The 20030-nt window shown below is 39.2% G+C and overlaps 1 protein-coding gene across 1 annotated transcript in view; it reads right to left on the reverse strand.

The window, feature by feature from the left end:
- LOC117318731 (glycerol kinase 3-like) overlaps window positions 1-19326 on the reverse strand; it is a gene marked incomplete at its 5' end in the record, with an annotated part of 33022 nt that extends 13696 nt beyond the window's left edge. Inside the window, 8 exons of the mRNA XM_033873688.1 lie at window positions 2259-2330; window positions 13711-13826; window positions 14092-14172; window positions 14782-14824; window positions 16563-16630; window positions 17226-17328; window positions 17799-17908; window positions 19189-19326. Coding sequence (XP_033729579.1) covers window positions 2259-2330; window positions 13711-13826; window positions 14092-14172; window positions 14782-14824; window positions 16563-16630; window positions 17226-17328; window positions 17799-17908; window positions 19189-19326 — 731 coding nt within the window. The remainder of the gene's footprint in view (window positions 1-2258; window positions 2331-13710; window positions 13827-14091; window positions 14173-14781; window positions 14825-16562; window positions 16631-17225; window positions 17329-17798; window positions 17909-19188) is intronic.
- Window positions 19327-20030: the final 704 nt, after the last annotated feature.

Raw genomic sequence — 20030 nt, forward strand, 5'->3', positions numbered from 1 at the left:
ATCACTACACACCCTCTCGCGTCTGACTGCCAGTAATATCACTACTCACCCTCTCGCATCTGACTGCCAGTAATATCACTACTCACCCTCTCGCGTCTGACTGCCAGTAATATCACTACTAACCCTCTCGCGTCTGACTGCCAGTAATATCACTACTCACCCTCTCGCGTTGTACCGACAGTAATATAACTACTCACCCTCTCGCGTCTGACTGCCAGTAATATCACTACTCACCCTCTCGTGTCTGACTGCCAGTAGGGACAGAAATAGTACGGTAATATCACTACTCACCCTCTCGCGTCTGACTGCCAGTAGGGACAGAAATAGTACGGTAATATCACTACTAACCCTCTCGCGTCTGACTGCCAGTAGGGACAGAAATAGTACGGTAATATCACTACTCACCCTCTCGCGTCTGACTGCCAGTAATATCACTACTCACCCTCTTGTGTCTGACTGCCAGTAGGGACAGAAATAGTACGGTAATATCACTACTCACCCTCTCGCGTCTGACTGCCAGTAGGGACAGAAGAGACCAGAAAAGGCTGGGACAAAGTAGAACCCTCCCACACTGCCAGTAATATCACTACTCACCCTCTCGCGTCTGACTGCCAGTAGGGACTGAAATAGTACGGTAATATCACTACTCACCCTCTCGCGTCGTACCGACAGTAATATAACTACTCACCCTCTCGTGTCCGACTGCCAGTAGGGACTGAAATAGTACGGTAATATCACTACTCACCCTCTTGCGTCTGACTGCCAGTAGGGACAGAAATAGTACGGTAATATCACTACTCACCCTCTCGCGTCTGACTGCCAGTAGGGACAGAAATAGTACGGTAATATCACTACTCACCCTCTCGTGTCTGACTGCCAGTAATATCACTACTCACCCTCTCGCGTCTGACTGCCAGTAATATCACTACTCACCCTCTCGTGTCTGACTGCCAGTAATATCACTACTCACCCTCTCGCGTCTGACTGCCAGTAATATCACTACTCATCCTCTCGCGTCTGACTGCCAGTAATATCACTACTCACCCTCTCGTGTCTGACTGCCAGTAATATCACTACTCACCCTCTCGTGTCTGACTGCCAGTAATATCACTACTCACCCTCTCGCGTCTGACTGCCAGTAGGGACAGAAATAGTACGGTAATATCACTACTCACCCTCTCGTGTCTGACTGCCAGTAATATCACTACTCACCCTCTCGTGTCTGACTGCCAGTAATATCACTACTCACCCTCTCACGTCTGACTGCCAATAATATCACTACTCACCCTCTCGTGTCTGACTGCCAGTAATATCACTACTCACCCTCTCGCGTCTGACTGCCAGTAATATCACTACTCACCCTCTCGCGTCTGACTGCCAGTAATATCACTACTCACCCTCTCGTGTCTGACTGCCAGTAATATCACTACTCACCCTCTCGCGTCTGACTGCCAGTAATATCACTACTCACCCTCTCGTGTCTGACTGCCAGTAATATCACTACTCACCCTCTCGCGTCTGACTGCCAGTAATATCACTACTCACCCTCTCGTGTCTGACTGCCAGTAATATCACTACTCACCCTCTCGCGTCTGACTGCCAGTAATATCACTACTCACCCTCTCGCGTCTGACTGCCAGTAGGGACAGAAATAGTACGGTAATATCACTACTAACCCTCTCGCGTCTGAGTGCCAGTAGGGACAGAAATAGTACGGTAATATCACTACTCACCCTCTTGCGTCCGACTGCCAGTAATATCACTACTCACCCTCTCGCATCTGACTGCCAGTAATATCACTACTCCCCTCTCACATCTGACTTCCAGTAATATCACTACTCACCCTCTCGCGTCTGACTGCCAGTAATATCACTACTCACCCTCTCGCGTCTGACTGCCAGTAATATCACTACTCACCCTCTCGTGTCTGACTGCCAGTAGGGACAGAAATAGTACGGTAATATCACTACTCACCCTCTCGCGTCTGACTGCCAGTAATTTCACTATTCTCACCCTCTCATGTCTGACTGCCAGTAATATCACTACTCACCCTCTCGCGTCTGACTGCCAGTAGGGACAGAAATAGTACGGTAATATCACTACTAACCCTCTCGCGTCTGACTGCCAGTAGGGACAGAAATAGTACGGTAATATCACTACTCACCCTCTCGCGTCTGACTGCCAGTAATATCACTACTCACCCTCTTGTGTCTGACTGCCAGTAGGGACAGAAATAGTACGGTAATATCACTACTCACCCTCTCGCGTCTGACTGCCAGTAGGGACAGAAGAGACCAGAAAAGGCTGGGACAAAGTAGAACCCTCCCACACTGCCAGTAATATCACTACTCACCCTCTCATGTCTGACTGCCAGTAATATCACTACTCACCCTCTCGCGTCTGACTGCCAGTAATATCACTACTCACCCTCTCGCGTCTGACTGCCAGTAATATCACTACTAACCCTCTCGAGTCTGACTGCCAGTAATATCACTACTAACCCTCTCGAGTCTGACTGCCAGTAATATCACTACTCACCCTCTCGCGTCTGACTGCCAGTAGGGACAGAAATAGTACGGTAATATCACTACTAACCCTCTCGCGTCTGACTGCCAGTAGGGACAGAAATAGTACAGTAATATCACTACTCACCCTCTCGCGTCTGACTGCCAGTATATCACTACTCACCCTCTCGCGTCTGACTGCCAGTAATATCACTACTCACCCTCTCGCGTCTGACTGCCAGTAGGGACAGAAATAGTACGGTAATATCACTACTCACCCTCTCGTGTCTGACTGCCAGTAGGGACAGAAATAGTACGGTAATATCACTACTCACCCTCTCGTGTCTGACTGCCAGTAATATCACTACTCACCCTCTCGCGTCTGACTGCCAGTAATATCACTACTCACCCTCTCGCGTCTGACTGCCAGTAATATCACTACTCACCCTCTCGCATCTGACTGCCAGTAATATCACTACTCACCCTCTCGCGTCTGACTGCCAGTAATATCACTACTCACCCTCTCGCGTCTGAGTGCCAGTAGGGACAGAAATAGTACAGTAATATCACTACTCACACTCTCGCGTCTGACTGCCAGTAATATCACTACTCACCCTCTCGCGTCTGACTGCCAGTAATATCACTACTCACCCTCTCGCGTCTGACTGCCAGTAATATCACTACTCACCCTCTCGCGTCTGACTGCCAGTAATATCACTACTCACCCTCTCGCGTCTGACTGCCAGTAATATCACTACTCACCCTCTCGCGTCTGAGTGCCAGTAGGACAGAATAGTACAGTAATATCACTACTCACACTCTCGTGTCTGACTGCCAGTAATATCACTACTCACCCTCTCGTGTCTGACTGCCAGTAATATCACTACTCCACCTCTCGCGTCTGACTGCCAGTAATATCACTACTAACCCTCTCGCGTCTGACTGCCAGTAATAATCACTACTCACCCTCTCGCGTCTGACTGCCAGTAATATCACTACTCACCCTCTCGCGTCTGACTGCCAGTAATATCACTACTCACCCTCATCGCCTCTGACTGCCAGTAATATCACTACCACACACCTCTCGCGTCTGACTGCCAGTAATATCACTACTCACCCTCTCGCGTCTGACTGCCAGTAATATCACTACTCACCCTCTCCGCGTCTGACTGCCAGTAATATCACTACTCCCCTCCTCTCGCATCTGACTGCCAGTAATATCACTACTCACCCTCTCGCGTCTGACTGCCAGTAATATCAACTACTAACCCTCTCGCGTCTGACTGCCAGTATATCACTACTCACCCTCTCGCGTTGTACCGACAGTAATATAACTACTCACCCTCTCGCGTCTGACTGCCAGTAATATCACTACTCACCCTCTCGTGTCTGACTGCCAGTAGGGACAGAAATAGTACGGTAATATCACTACTCACCCTCTCGCGTCTGACTGCCAGTAGGGACAGAAATAGTACGGTAATATCACTACTAACCCTCTCGCGTCTGACTGCCAGTAGGGACAGAAATAGTACGGTAATATCACTACTCACCATCCCTCGCGTCTGACTGCCAGTAATATCACTACTCACCCCTCTTGTGTCTGACTGCCAGTAGGGACAGAAATAGTACGGTAATACCCCTTTTCTCCCCCTCTCCGTCTGACCTTTCCAGTAGGGACGAAAAAGACGGTAAAATATAAACCCCCCCCCCAACCTGAAGAAAATATCCTACTCACCCCCTCGGTTTTTGACTGCCAGTAGGGACTGAAATAGTACGGTAATATCACTACCCCCCCCTCTTCGCGTCCGGGGGGAAACAGGGAATATAACTAAATCACCCTCCGTTACTCCAGGGGGGAGGGGGGGCGAATATTTCGGGAAAATTTCCCACTCCCCCCTCTTCGTGCTGATGGGCAGGGGGAAAATTTTAATTTTCCCTCTCCCCCTCTCTAAAATTTCCCCTCCCCTCCCCTTGGGCCTTTCCTCTTCACCCCCCATGGGCGAAAAAAAAGGGAATATCAAATACCTTTCCCCCTCTCGGTCTGACTGCCAGAATATCACACTCCCCTCTCGGTCTTACTGCCGTAAAAACACTACTCCCCTCTCGTTTCTGAAATGCCATAATATCACTACTTTACCCTCTCCGGGTCTGATGCCAGTTAAAATCACTACTCACCCCTCCCCCTTTTGGGGTCTGACTGCCAGTAAAATATCAAAAATAAATCCCCCCTCTCTTGTCTTACTGCCAGTAAAACATCTCACCCTCTCGTGGGCTACTGCCATTTTAAAATCACACTACCACCCTCTCCTTCCCGACTGCCCCTTTAAAATCACTACTCCACCCTCCCCGGTCTGACTGCCAGTAAAAAAATACTAATTCCCCCTCTCACCCTCCGTTTTGACTTCCAGTAATAAACACTACTCACCCTCTGTGTCCTGGGCGGGCCCGTAATATCACTCTCACCCTCTCCGTCTGACTGCCAAAAAAAAAAATATCACTTTTCACCTCCCCCCTTTGGCTGATGCCAAATAATTCACTACTCACCCTCTTCACTCCCCACCTTTCCTTCCCCCCCCCTTTTCCCACCCCCAGGGGGTATCCCCCCTCCCCTCCCGGTTTACCCCCCCTAAACCACCCCCCCCCCCCTTTTTTGGGTTTTTTTCTTTTTTTGGTTTTTTTTTTGGTTTTTTTTTTAATTTTTGGTTTTTTTTGGTTTTAAAATTTCAAACCCTTGGTGGGTGCCGTTAAAATTTTAAAACCCACCCCCTTTGCCCCCCCCCCCCACCAACCCCTGTGTTTAAGGGAAAAAATCAAATCCCCCCCCCCCCCCCCCGCCCCTCCCCCTCCCCTCCGATTCCCAAAAAAGAAATTGTAAGGTTATCCCCCCCCCCCCCCGGGAAACCCCCCCCTGCCCCCTTAAGGAAAAAAGTAACGGCCCCTACCCCCGCCCCCCAAACCCCAAGAAAATATTCCCCACCACCCCCCCCCCGGGGTCCCCCCCCGAACCCCCCCCCCCCCCCTCCCCCCCCCCCCCGAACCCCTTCCCGAAAACCCCCTCAAAGTCCGGGTTTTCCCCCCTTCCCGGGTAATTCACTAACCCTCTCTTCCTCTTTCCCATTTAAAATCACTACTCACCCTTCGGTCCCGACTGCCAGAAAAATCAATTACTACTCACCCCTTTTTGCGTGAAATGCCATTTAAAAATTTTAAATACTCCCCCTCCCCTGGGCTGACGGGCCGTAAAATCACTACTTCACCCTCTCGTGTCTGACTGCCAATTAAACAAATATAACCCCGGGGTTTTTCCCCTAATACACTCCCCCTCTTCCCCCGTCGTAACCCCCAAAAGAAAAAATCAATACCCACACCCCCCCTCGGTTGATGCCAAGGGACGAAATATTTCGGTTTAAAATCACCCCACCCCCCCTTCCAAAAATTACTACCCCCCTCCCCTCGTCTGACTGCCAAAAAGGGACAGAAGGACCCCTAAAACCCCCGGGACCCCAAATATCACCTCCCACCCTTTCAACCACCAGCACTAATCCCCCCTGTAAAAACCCAAAGGCAAAATGAGGGATATTACCAAAAACCCAACCCCCTGGTTTTCCCTAATTTCATTTTAACCCCCTTTGTCGCCCCAAGTTTTACCCCCGGTTGAAATGGTTTGGGGGGCCCCCATTTGGTTTAACCTCAATCGGAACCCCCTTCTTTTTCCCAACGTCGGACCCAAAATAATAACCATTTTCCCCCCTTTCGCTCCATGGGAAAAAAAAGTCGGAATTTTTATTACCCCCCGCGGATTCAGGATACATAAAACCAAGGGAAAAGGTGGGGAAGAAAATTTCCCCCCCCCACACTTTAAAATTTTCCCTTTTTTTCCCCCTTTTCACAAAAGTCCCATTTATTCCCAAATTTTTTCTAACAATTTAAATTTTAATTTTTTGTTTGACTGGGTTGTCTCCCTTAATGGTTTTACTGTTTGACTGGGTTATCTCCCTTATTGGTTTAACCGTCAATCGGAACCCCTCGTCATTTTCTCCGAAACTGGACTCGGACCAAAGTAGTAACCATTTTGGACTACTTTCGATCACATGACACAAAAAATGGCGGCGCCCATGTTTCATTAAACGGCGAGATTCAGCGATCATCATAAATCGACATGATGTGAAAACGGTAGTTAATGGGATGTCAAAAGTTTTCCTCATCACGATTGTAGTATTTCTTTATATTTCTCATATTTCGATCATTAGGAAGTCGCTGATTTACCTCCAAGTAAATATTTGTCTAACAGTCTCAAATGGTAATGTTTTGTTTGGTCAGCGAGTGTTCGAGTGTCAAGTAGGGTATTTCTGTTACTCAATACATATTAGTTCTCTAATTTTCTTAAATGATTTCGACAGATCTCACCCTGGATTCTTTTATCTTTTAAGATATATATATATATGTTTGTCATGACAGGTCTGATATAATAACAATACAATGTATACATTTGTATATGCCAAGATATCTATAAACATCATCATTCCTGCCATCTCATTATGACAGCCACATTTTTATCAATTGCAAGATTTGCAGAACATCATGATCACCTTCAAATATGATATTTTTGTAGATATATTTATATGTAAAAACACTGAAATTTAAGACTCATAATTTGGAGGAATTAGCATACCTGAATGTTATGATTATGATATTTCAAGTACAATTGTATTTCTTATTGATATACATCCAAATTATCACTAGCATAAAAAGACTTCTACAATATCTGAATTACATGTATGCAGGAATGTTTATGTTATAAATGCATATAAATTATAATATGAAATCTAGACAAAAGTAAAATACAGAAAACTTGTAAACACGGCCGAGATAAGTTTTCATGAAAGATGTGTTCTCCTTTCTCTAACTTGAAAATCATAAAAAAGAAGTGACAGCAGATATAGGTCTAGTCTGATTCATATTATACCAGACCCAGAATATCTGTACTGTTCCTCCACAGCTGGATTATAGTCTGATTTATATTATACCAGACCCAGAATATCTGTACTGTTCTCCCACAGCTGGATTATAGTCTGATTTATATTATACCAGACCCAGAATATCTGTACTGTTCTCCCACAGCTGGATTATAGTCTGATTTATATTACACCAGACCCAGAATATCTGTACTGTTCTCCCACAGCTGGATTATGCACTCATACATTATATACAGGGTATAATGATCATACCTGCACTTTGATAAAGTCTATTTTTTTTCAATATTAACAAATCTTTGCCAATATTATATATATATGTATATACTATTATATTATTTTCATCAGCATTATACAGAACACAACCATGTGTCATCCACAAAGGCAAATGAACCAGGATGTTTTCTTTAGGAAAGTGGTTAACATGGAGTTTTTTTTTTCCAAAAAGCAAATAAAATTCCTATTAGAACATTATTTCAAATAATACAAAACCCGTTAAAGAATGGTGAAATAAAATATGTTTATGTTTATGAGGTATAAAAATACATAGTTAACCCTGAAGCATATCAATTTGGTATGATTCTATTAATATATTATGATAGAGGATAAAGTTTACTAATGGTAAAATCATTATCCGGTTCTCCAACTTTTCTTCTATCATGCATGTCTCCACATATATGTCTCCAGAAATGTGTTTTTTCTTATCTTGTTGTGTTTCTTTTTGTTTAAAGTTCACGGATTTGATTTTTCTATATGATTACATCCATATACACTGTACATACCAGAAAAAATATTGATGTGATTGCCTCCAAGGCCGTTGAAGGAAAGCTTGGAATAGCCCTTTATGAAAACCTGAATATTGACAAGTCAACTTTTGTTGCTTCATGTTACAGCTAAAACAAAATGTGTACCAGTGTAAAAAAAACACCAGCTAAAAGTGACTTGACATTTTAACAGTGACATTGACTGTTGACACAGTGATAATTATCTCTGGTCAGCTGAACCAAGACTGAATTTTGTTAAAAAAATAAACTTAAATAATTCATTAAAACCTGGAGTAGAAGGTCATTAACTGTTGTTGACAGATATCATATGTAATTAAATCACTGATGATATCGCAGTTCAATCACCTTTTTATTTCACTCCACAATCCAAGCGAAATATATTCTGAAGAAGTTGAATTCTAGTCTTATTTACTTTTTAATTAAAATTAAATTGAATTAGAAGATTGTTCCAAACTACACTTACTGTACTTAAAGATTTCTGTTAATTATTCACCTATAAATAGGATTGATAATGAAATTATCATTATTATTGAGCAGTAGCTATACGGAATGAGGTGTTTTCACAACTCAATAACTATGAACTCTTTAATCAACACAAAAAAGGACATTTATTATAAAGTTCAACAATCTATTGCTTCTGGTAGGAGTGACTGTTAAGGAAAAGTTTGAAGTACAATGGAGTAAATGGTAAAAAAAGTTACAGTAGTTAATTCATAAGTTGGGTATTTGGTTTGAATTGCCAAGTATGATTAAACTATTACTATTACAACTATTATTGATATCATTTTTACACTTCACAAGAAGCACCCTTTGTACTTACTCCCAGCCCTTGACAAAGCCAAACATACTAGTATTTTTTTGTCTTTTTTTCCACTATCTTTCCTAACTTCTCTCTTTCACACTTTCCTGTCCATCTTGACAATAAAGTGAAATATTTATCATAATTAATAAATTAGGAATACCATTTTGATATAAAATAGGCAATTCATTAGTTCATATGTGAATGATATCTTGCTATATGAAAGGTTGTGGGTCATAGTATGTGATGTGTGTGGAGGAATGAGGCTGTAAGATCTGCCCCCTGTGCACCCCCCCCCCCCCCCCCCCCCCCCCCCCCCTTCCATCTTTTTTGTTTGGTGATTGGATTGGAAGTTCAATATATGTATTTGCCATATATGCATGGTAAAAAAAAAATTCTGATGGGTATTTTGATGAATATGCAATGACATGTTGTTTTTATGTCAATATTCAGCTTGTAATGAAAAACAGTGTTAAAGAGGCTGATGATGAGGGTGAGGATGTAACAATCAGGTATCTAACAGTAATACTGTATATATCAGGATAGTACATTCACATGATGATGATGATGATGATGAGATTGTTGGTTGTACATTTGAGAGTGAGATGATACATTATAATTTGACAACAGTTATGTTGATATATCTTGTACATGAAAATGAAAAAAAAAGAATAAATTACACTTGTATATACATGTACAAGTAGTAAATCTCTGGTCAGCTGATGTCTTATTCAATTAAAAACTTTGCTTGATAAATTAAATGGCATGTCACTTTCATCCATTAGAATACATGTACTGCAAGTGCATTTGTTCCTAAGTTGAACTTAGGTTGGTTTGTTTGCTAGTTTCATCACCACACATATGGTTCAGTCATGCAGGATCATTTTGAGGCTGGGTCTCCTTGTAGTAGTGGGTGACTACCTCACTGAATAACACACAGGAGACCCTGAACATATGCTTGGATAGATGTCAATTGATGTCTCATAATCAATTAAAGTGTCATATTCCAGAAAACTGTGAGAACAATCACACTGGTAACCCCAAACTTTTCAATTTCCTGGTGCCAGTGTTAATTTTTAAACATAATTGAGGATTTAAATGTTGCACGAGTGAATGAAGTGCATGTGTGGTATTATTAGTAAGTGAAAGTGAGGAAATTAAGTGCAAGGTATTAATGTTAAAGGAAAGGAATTTATTTTTATCCATCTTTCGTGTTCCACCAGAGTTATCGCCCCTCACTACACCCAAGCATATTGACTAATGAGTGAAAAGTACAAATTAGATCCAAGCTATTATTGTTGAATCTCTTAGATAACCTCACAATCTTCAAAGTAAATGGTTCAACTGACCAATCACAACAGTTGTTAATTGCCAACAGATTTCATATCAAGCTCTACAGAAACATACAAGTGCCATGAACAAATCAAACATAAAAACTGCCAGGAAAAAACTGAGAATTGACAATACACCATAGAAATTGTAATTAACTCAATTTCAATTTTCAATTTCTTTATTGACCGTAGGCCTTGTGGCCCATAAGTACATAATACAAATACACAATACATGAAAATGACAATGAAACAGCAATGCAATACATTGTGGAGAATGGGTTACATATGTAAAGATCGAATCTTATTTGCTTCGAATATGAATTTACTCAGGTTACATAATTCTTTGGTATTATTGACACTTAATAACTGTATTAATTTAAACATTGATGGCTTTTGCCAGTAGTACTTTTCAGAAAGAATATACCATTACATGATAAAACACCACTGAAATTATACACAAGTGCATGGGTTCGGGAAAATGTCTGTAATATTATTTTTAAAACATCCACTTCACTAAAAGGTATTTTTTTTATAAAGTTATATATGTATATAGGTTTCAGAATCAAGGTTGCTACCTGTGAATTAATGTAAAATTTAAAATCATATATAAAATGCATTTCAAATACGGTATTTGATGACTCAATGATGTAATGTCTAATGTTTAAGATTTTATTTTATTCTTATGATAAGAGCGCAGCTCATCGCGCCCGAAGGGCGCGAGAGCGAAGCTCTCTTTAAGACAACACGTGTATAAGCTATATTTCCAATCAATTCTATATACCCCTTCAACTTTGAAATCGTGTCCCGCGGGAAAAGTCGCGCGCCTCCAGTAGAGGCAGCCATGTTTGAAATCTCATTCCCTACACGACGAGATCTGACTAACTTTTCTCTCGTCGAAACAAATAACTGAAAGTTAGTTCATATTACTTAATTCTTGAAATATCTACACAACCCATGTCAAAGGTCTGATTCAATTAAAAATTACCAATGTATTTTGCGAATTTGATTGGCTTGAGATATTTCGTTGGTTACCTAAATCGGAACCCTCCCTATTTCGGTGCTGATCAAATTGGATGCGAGAGTGGACAAAGAGGTTATTTTGCTGCATATGTGCGTTACATAGAACAGTTTTTAATTGTATTATCTTTAGATAACAGCATTGTTAGCACAACTTTCCATGTTACAACCGAAAACCCTGAAATATTACTGACTTGAACACCCCATTCAGAATGGTGCTGTATTGTCGTCAAGCGTGACGTCATAAAAATCCAACGTCAAAGATTTTGCCACTGATTCCCGCGCTTTCTCAGCGCATATATTTTAAGGTTCGTCTTCCAGATGTCTGTGAAATATGTGATAATTTAAGGGAAACAATTCAATATCTTCTGTATTTTCAAAGTGGACATAGACTGTATTAACTGCAGTAGCTGTTCCATTTTACTTATCCTATAAAAAAAATCAAAACTTTCATTTTATTAATAAAACTTCATAATTAAAAGAAACTTACTGTGTCGACCTCTTTAGACCCCGACCTTAAATTACTAGAAACGTTTTATATGTAGTATGATTAACAAGGTATCGTGAAAAATATAGTACAAGTTATTGTGCAGTGTGTATAAACATATCTTTGTATGAGGAGATTCCATTCTGTTTGTATTATAGTCTAACTTTCCAAAATCTATGTGATGTTCTATTACAAACTTCCACGTTATAGTTCGCAATGTCTTAGAATACAGTGAGGACGTTAAGTATGCCAAAATTCCCAGGAGAAAACAGACTTTGTAATTGGTTTCTTTGTGTGGAAACTGAAGCCTTATTTCACAACTTGTCCAATACGCACTCACTTCAGATTAAAAACCTCGATGCACATATGTATCTCAAATAATAGTCTAAGTGACTGATTTTGCTTCTTGTTACATGTACTTCTACCACGGACTTAGATATACATACTAACATATGTCCGTGCTTCAAAAACAAAACAAAAATAAAACCCAAACCCATAACATATGAGTTGCAAGTTTTAATTGTAAACAGTTTATATATTGATACGATTGCCTTCTAGCCCTTTTGCTCAGTCTATAAAGCGGCTGACCAGCAAAACCGGGGATCGCGGGTTCGATCCCGGTGGAAACACACTACTTGCTTTTCTGTTACTGTAAGCTATAGGAAAATTAGAGGCTTCGTTGGGGATAAAACCTCGGTTAATGTGTGTTCGGGGCAGGTTTTAATTGTAAATTAGTGTACATAGTAATACGATATATTTTTATTGTTGTTTATTTGTTTTGTTTAGTTTTTTTTAATCAGGGATGTATAATTAATAGTCTATCATAGTATATGTATTGGTTTAGGACCTAATATTGGCCTAGCTTGTACATAGCATATTTTGCAGACGCGTTGTGTTATTATTTTAAATAAATTAACACCCCCCTCCTCCCCCCCCCCCCCAATAATATATATATATATATATATATATATATATCTGAAAATAAATGTGGTACATGTTCTTAGACTGTTATTCTCATGTCCCTGTGTTTCCTTCTTGATTAACGGTAAGTCAGGTGATTATAGCTGCGCTCTTCTAAGGCTTTGCCTTCATTCATATTAATCATACTCATGACACTTATTTTTTTGACTCAAGCATCTACCCGAATTAAATCAGTCTAGCTATTATTAATGTGTATTCTGGGTGAGTTAACTAACATTTATGACATTTGGCAGACAATAGGACTTTTTTGGGATAATTTTGTTGATATAAGGAATGCATCGCTGTCGATAAAAAAAATAATGGATCTAATAAAAACAATAACCTGGCTGTAGATGTTACATGTACCGGTACACACACAGTAGTTCTGTAATCTTTACAAATACGGTTGGATCATAAATATAACACAAAACTAAAATGAAAAACATGTCAATAATATTTATATAACGCTTACTCTTCACATATACAGTGAAATACTTAAAAACCGCATGGAATAGACTGGGCGCAGCCATGTTGTTTACCCTATCGACAGCTATAGTTCGCGGTAATTTGGTCATCGTCCGGCGAATCACCTGGACCCATCATTTTCATGTGTATTCATACACTTACCTCCGAGCCTACGTTCGCAGACGGAGGCGAGGTGTTCCGATTGTTTAACCGTTTGAGTGGGTTGTCTCCCTTATCAATCTTCTACCTTATCAATCTTCCATTTTGACTGGGTTGTCTCCCTTATTGGTTTAACTGTTTGAGTCGGTTGTCTCCCTTATCAATCTTACTACATTTGACTGGGTTGTCTCCCTTACCAATCTTCTTGGACTTCTTTGATATCTCTTAACTTGTCAACCATAGCGATACAACAACAATCCCCCTTACCTATCTCTGCTGAGGTCTTGATGATTCCAAGGTTGTCCCTGAGCCAGCGTACACAAGCACCACCAATGGCAACAGCTCCCTGTAAGATATAGAGATACAGACATGTAGTCTGAGAAAAAAACACCAGAAAAATATATAACTACATACATGTATAATTTAATTGTAACCATAAGTTCATGTATATATTCATGCCTGTTCTGCAAATCCATTGTGTAAATGTTGAAAGTGAGGCTATTAATACAAAACACATACAATGTATATAATGAAATTGTGAACAAAGCTACAAAAAAGTTCATACTGACAGTATTTGGCAATATTAACAAAATAGCAGCAGTTTTATATACCTCAAGAGCATAGATGACAGGTTTGTCTTTGCCAAGTTGATAGCCCACCGTAGTTAACAGGCCGTGGTTGGACTCACACACCTACAAACGTCAATCAATTCAGTCAACAAATGATTTCATGATACGAGAAAAAATGGAAATATATCAATAAAAAAAATATAAATATATAATAAGGACAAAAATACAGCAAAAAATTTTTAATTCATGTAATCTGCATGGGTCGCTAAGGTGTCAATACTACAATTCAACTATATATTGTAGGTTTGGTTAAAATAACAATGACATTCCTAGCAATCCTAATTTCCAGAGTCCCTGGACCATAAATTCTGGACAATATTCCGTAAATGAGTAAATTGGTTGGACTTATACTTTTTGAGCAATGGATCTAAAAAACAGTGAAAAAAGGATAGTTTTTTGTAATGTGACCTTGTCCTTAGTCCCTAAGGCCTGAGAACTTTTGATAATGAAGATCTGCATGAAGTGTAAGTTTAATTGGTCAAAGGGAACTAGAGTTATCGCATAGAAAAGGAGGCACCACCACTAACAGTGGTACATGAATGTTGTATGATTTTTGCAGTTGACAAAAAAGGATTGTTTGCAGATGAATAGACATACAATTGGCAGATGAAGGATGAAGGACAACTTACATACTAGCCCATCATTCATGATAAAATATAGGATGTCACTTACCTCAGTACCAGTATTCATCAGTAGGAAACAGCCCGTACCATACCTGTAACATAATCATTTGATGTAGTTTTAATAAAAAAAAAAAATAAAATCAATATATACTTGTAACAATTAAGTGGGTTATTTGATTAACATATTTGTTACCTTTATATATATATATAATGTTTATGTACCTGTAACAGATCTTCTCTGTGAGAGATTTTCCAAATACATAATGATGTACCTGTAATCCTTAAGTGGGTACCTATATCTAGTTTTCATTGTTGTTAATTGAAAGCCTTATTTCCTGTACTTTCAACATTTAGTTAGAGCCTTATAAACCCCTATCACACTCAGCTACGTTCTGACTACCTCCAACCACATCCTAGAAAATTTGAAGGTCACAGTCGGAACTTATACAACTCGGGAAACTGATCAGGACCTGGTATTGTCTTCGTGGGAGTGGAGGACGCGGAGAAACTTTGAACATGTTAAAAGAGGGATCTTGGTGTCCACCATTGAATGATCCTTATCAGTCAAATGAAAGACTGATCTATTCTCTTCTTTTCCCTCTTTTCACTCTTCTTTCAATAATTTACTAACATTACATTACACAATATAGTAGGAGAAACCTACAATTGTCAAAATACAAGATTGCCGCCTGTCGGCCATGTTGTTTTCCGATCGGTCCCAAAATGCAATTTCCACAACTTAAGACCAAGGAAATCTTACAAATGAAATAAGAGAAAGATCCCTTTAGCACTTTCTAAGAAATAGCGATAACAAACATCAATTGTCAAACCCAAGATGGCCGCCTGTCGGCCATGTTGTTTTCCGATCGTTCCCAAAATGCAATTTCCACAACTTAAGACCAAGGGAATCTTACAAATGAAATAAGAGAAAGATCCCTTTAGTACTTTCTAAGAAATAGCGATAACAAACATCAATTGTCAAACCCAAGATGGCCGCCTGTCGGCCATGTTGTTTTCCAATCGTTCCCAAAATGCAATTTGCTTAACTAAGACTAAGGGGAACCTACATGTGAAATTTGAGAAAGATCCCTTTAAGTACTACATGTAGCTGAGAAATAGCGATAACAAGAATTGTTTACCAAGGGATGGAAGGACGCACCAAGGATGCAGGGCGATTTGAATAGTCCACCATCTGATGAAGGTGGGCTAAAACTCATACAGACATCTTCTTAAGAACTAAGAAGCCTAGACACCTGTTATTGGGTCTATGCTGGGATGAAAAGCTAAAGTATTTTGCTTTGAATGACCTTGACCTTCATTTAAGGTCACAGGGGTCAAATAGGTTAAAACCTTTAAATGTCATATTCTCAATCGCCATGGGACATAGAGACCTCATATTGGGTCTGTAGCAAGCTGGGATGAAGGACTACACATTTGTATGGATGACCTTCATTCAAGGTCATCAAGATCATTTCCGCCTTAAGTTTGTCAAAGGTGTGAAAAGCCTGTCAAACTGTCCATGACAATTTCTAGTCTTACTGGTCTTACCTGTTTCTTACTTTGTGTTTCTTACATACATTTTTATTTTTTTTACTTAAGACGTGTTTTTTAACTTACGTGTTATTTTATTTATATGCTTTTTTATTTAAGTGTTTTTTACTTATGTATTTTTTTACTTACATGTTTTTTTACTTACATGTTTTTTTACTTACCTGTTTTTTACTTAAGACATGTTTTTTTTACTTAAGTTTTTTTTTTACATGTTTTTTGTCTTACATGTTTTTATTACTTACGAGTCTTTTTTTTACTTACTAGGTATTTTTTACTTACGTGTTTTTGGCCTGTCCTGGTTTGAAACACATTTGACCAACCAAAGCTGCCTGCTGATCCCCCAGTATCTATTACATAACAAAGTGTCACAAGTTATACATACCTGTAGCATCCTTATGTAACAACATAGCAGCAATGATAGGGTGTGAACTGGTATATATAGATATAGTCAAACTAAATCCAAGGATTTAAGGAAGTCCCAATTAAATCTCTTTTTTTTTATACAAAAAACTTTTTAAGAACCCAAATGGCATTATCTTGCACATGTGTGGTTTCAGCACTGTTTTGTCCATTTTAATGAGTTCTATCAGTTTTGAGATACAAAAAGCATTTTGTTTTGTTCGAACTTGTCAACACAATTTCCCTACAAAGACATGCTCATCTCATTTTGAAATGTATATTTCTCATTGTAACAATAACAAGCAATTATGTATAAATAGATACACTAACTGCTTCTGGTTTTAATGAAGAGATTTCTTGGATAAGACAAAGTTTTTTATCATAATAAAGTATTACTATATTGAATAAGTTTACATTTAATTCAATTAAGAAATTGTTCTTTTTTATTATTTACTGGTCTGTAAACTGAATTGTTTGAGAGATATTTTAAAATGATGCACTGTTAAAAAATGCAGTTTACAAACCTTCACCCCCCACACTTACCCCTGAGATGTTGAGACCCTTTAAGGGGCCAGAAACTAGTTGTCCATAAACTTCCGCGGAACTTCTGATCTCTGGTAAAACTTCTATAGGAATGTCAAAGAACCTGGAATAAAGAGACAGTAATAAATATATATAGTGTTAGGGATAAGCTTAGTGAGGGTGTAGATTCAAGTCAAATATCTGTTTCTGTGTAACTTCTATTTTTATTCCCTCAAAAACTAAACATGGAAACAACTTCCGGTGATGGATATAAACACGTACAAAATGACGGATTCTGGATATGCGACGGATGGTTTATAACAATATATATACATGATATATATAACAATAGGGTATATATCAAACAATAAGTTTTTTATTTCATATGAAATCGTATGAAATGTGTCTTAGATGTTTATATTTTGGCGAGCCTTGGTGAGCAAAAATCAAAACCCAGGAACTGATTGTGTGATAAAAGTTATCAAGGAATACTTCTGATATCTTCACTTTTTCAAAGAATTCCTTAATTGTAATATATATGTGTATATTCTACTTTCAAAATGAATTACTGTTTAAATTTATTTCTGCACCTACTTCAATAGATCTGTATCCCATTCAAGAGACCCAATGTTCATCAACATCGTACGACTGGCATTAGTGACGTCCGTCAGGTGTTTACCTCCATCCTTCCCTCCAGTTAGGTTCTGACAAAAACATACCACAATGTGTGATACACAATCACATCACAGGTAAATACTCAATCACATCACAGGTAAATACTCAATCACATCACAGGTAAATACTCAATCACATCACAGGTAAATACACACTCACTAAACAGGTAAATACTCAATCACAGGTAAATACTCAATCACAGGTAAATACACAATCACATCACAGGTAAATACCCAATCACATCACAGGTAAATACTCAATCACATCACAGGTAAATACTCAATCACAGGTAAATACACAATCACATCACAAGTAAATACACAATCACATCACAGGTAAATACTCAATCACATCACAGGTAAATACTCAATCACAGGTAAATACACAATCACATCACAAGTAAATACACAATCACATCACAGGTAAATACACAATCACATCACAGGTAAATACACACTCACTAAACAGGTAAATACTCAATCACAGGTAAATACTCAATCACCGGTAAATACACAATCACATCACAGGTAAATACCCAATCACATCACAGGTAAATACTCAATCACATCACAGGTAAATACTCAATCACAGGTAAATACACAATCACATCACAGGTAAATACACAATCACATCACAGGTAAATACCCAATCACATCACAGGTAAATACACAATCACATCACAGGTAAATACACAATCACATCACAGGAAAATACACAATCACATCACAGGTAAATACTCAATCACATCTAAATACACAATCACATCACAGGTAAATACACAATCACATCTAAATACACAATCACATCACCGGTAAATACTCAATCACAGGTAAATACACAATCACAGGTAAATACACAATCACATCACAGGTAAATACACAATCACATCACAGGTAAATACCCAATCACATCACAGGTAAATATACACAATCACATCACAGGTAAATACTCAATCACATCACAGGTAAATACTCAATCACAGGTAAATACACAATCACAGGTAAATACACAATCACAGGTAAATACACAATCACAGGTAAATACTCAATCACAGGTAAATACACAATCACAGGTAAATACTCAATCACAGGTAAATACACAATCACAGGTAAATACACAATCACATCACAGGCAAATACTAAAGAATTTAAAGGTTTCAACACCATAGCTGCTTGTGAATTTATTTAGTTTGCATTGTATGCTTTTACCAGATACAGGCATCATTTCCATTGGAAAATTTGCGTGAAGTAATCAGCTATCTGAATCTTTTCCCTTGATTATAATCATCCCTATCTAATGTATCATTTACCCATAACAGCCAGGAGTCAACTGTCCCGAACAAACAGCGGCCATCTCGGATTGCAGCTCGGACCACCTCACTGTTGTCTATCAGCCATCGCAGTTTGACAGCACTGAAGTAGGTCGTTATAGGAAGGCCGCATTTAGGCTGCAACAGGGAAAAAAAGTCAAGGATAGCTATGTACAACTTCACAAGTCAAGGGTGTTAGGATAGCTATGTACAACTTCACAAGTCAAGGGTGTTAGGATAGCCATGTACAACTTCACAAGTCAAGGGTGTTAGGATAGCTATGTACAACTTCACAAGTCAAGGGTGTTAGGATAACTATGTACAACTTCACAAGTCAAGGGTGTTAGGATAGCTATGTACAACTTCACAAGTCAAGGGTGTTAGGATAGCTATGTACAACTTCACAAGTCAAGGGTGTTAGGATAGCTATGTATGTACAACTTCACAAGTCAAGGGTGTTAGGATAGCTATGTACAACTTCACGAGTCAAGGGTGTTAGGATAGCTATGTACAACTTCACAAGTCAAGGGTGTTAGGATAGCTATGTACAACTTCACAAGTCAAGGGTGTTAGGATAGCCATGTACAACTTCACAAAGTCAAGGGTGTTAGGATAGCTATGTACAACTTCACAAGTCAAGGGTGTTAGGATAGCTATGTACAACTTCACAAGTCAAGGGTGTTAGGATAGCCATGTACAACTTCACAAGTCAAGGGTGTTAGGATAGCCATGTACAACTTCACAAGTCAAGGGTGTTAGGATAGCTATGTATAACTTCACAAGTCAAGGGTGTTCAGGATAGTCATGTACAACTTCACAAGTCAAGGGTGTTAGGATAGTCA

This window comes from Pecten maximus, unplaced genomic scaffold (assembly GCF_902652985.1).
Source record: "Pecten maximus unplaced genomic scaffold, xPecMax1.1, whole genome shotgun sequence".
In the NCBI taxonomy this organism is placed as follows: Eukaryota; Metazoa; Mollusca; class Bivalvia; order Pectinida; family Pectinidae; genus Pecten; species Pecten maximus.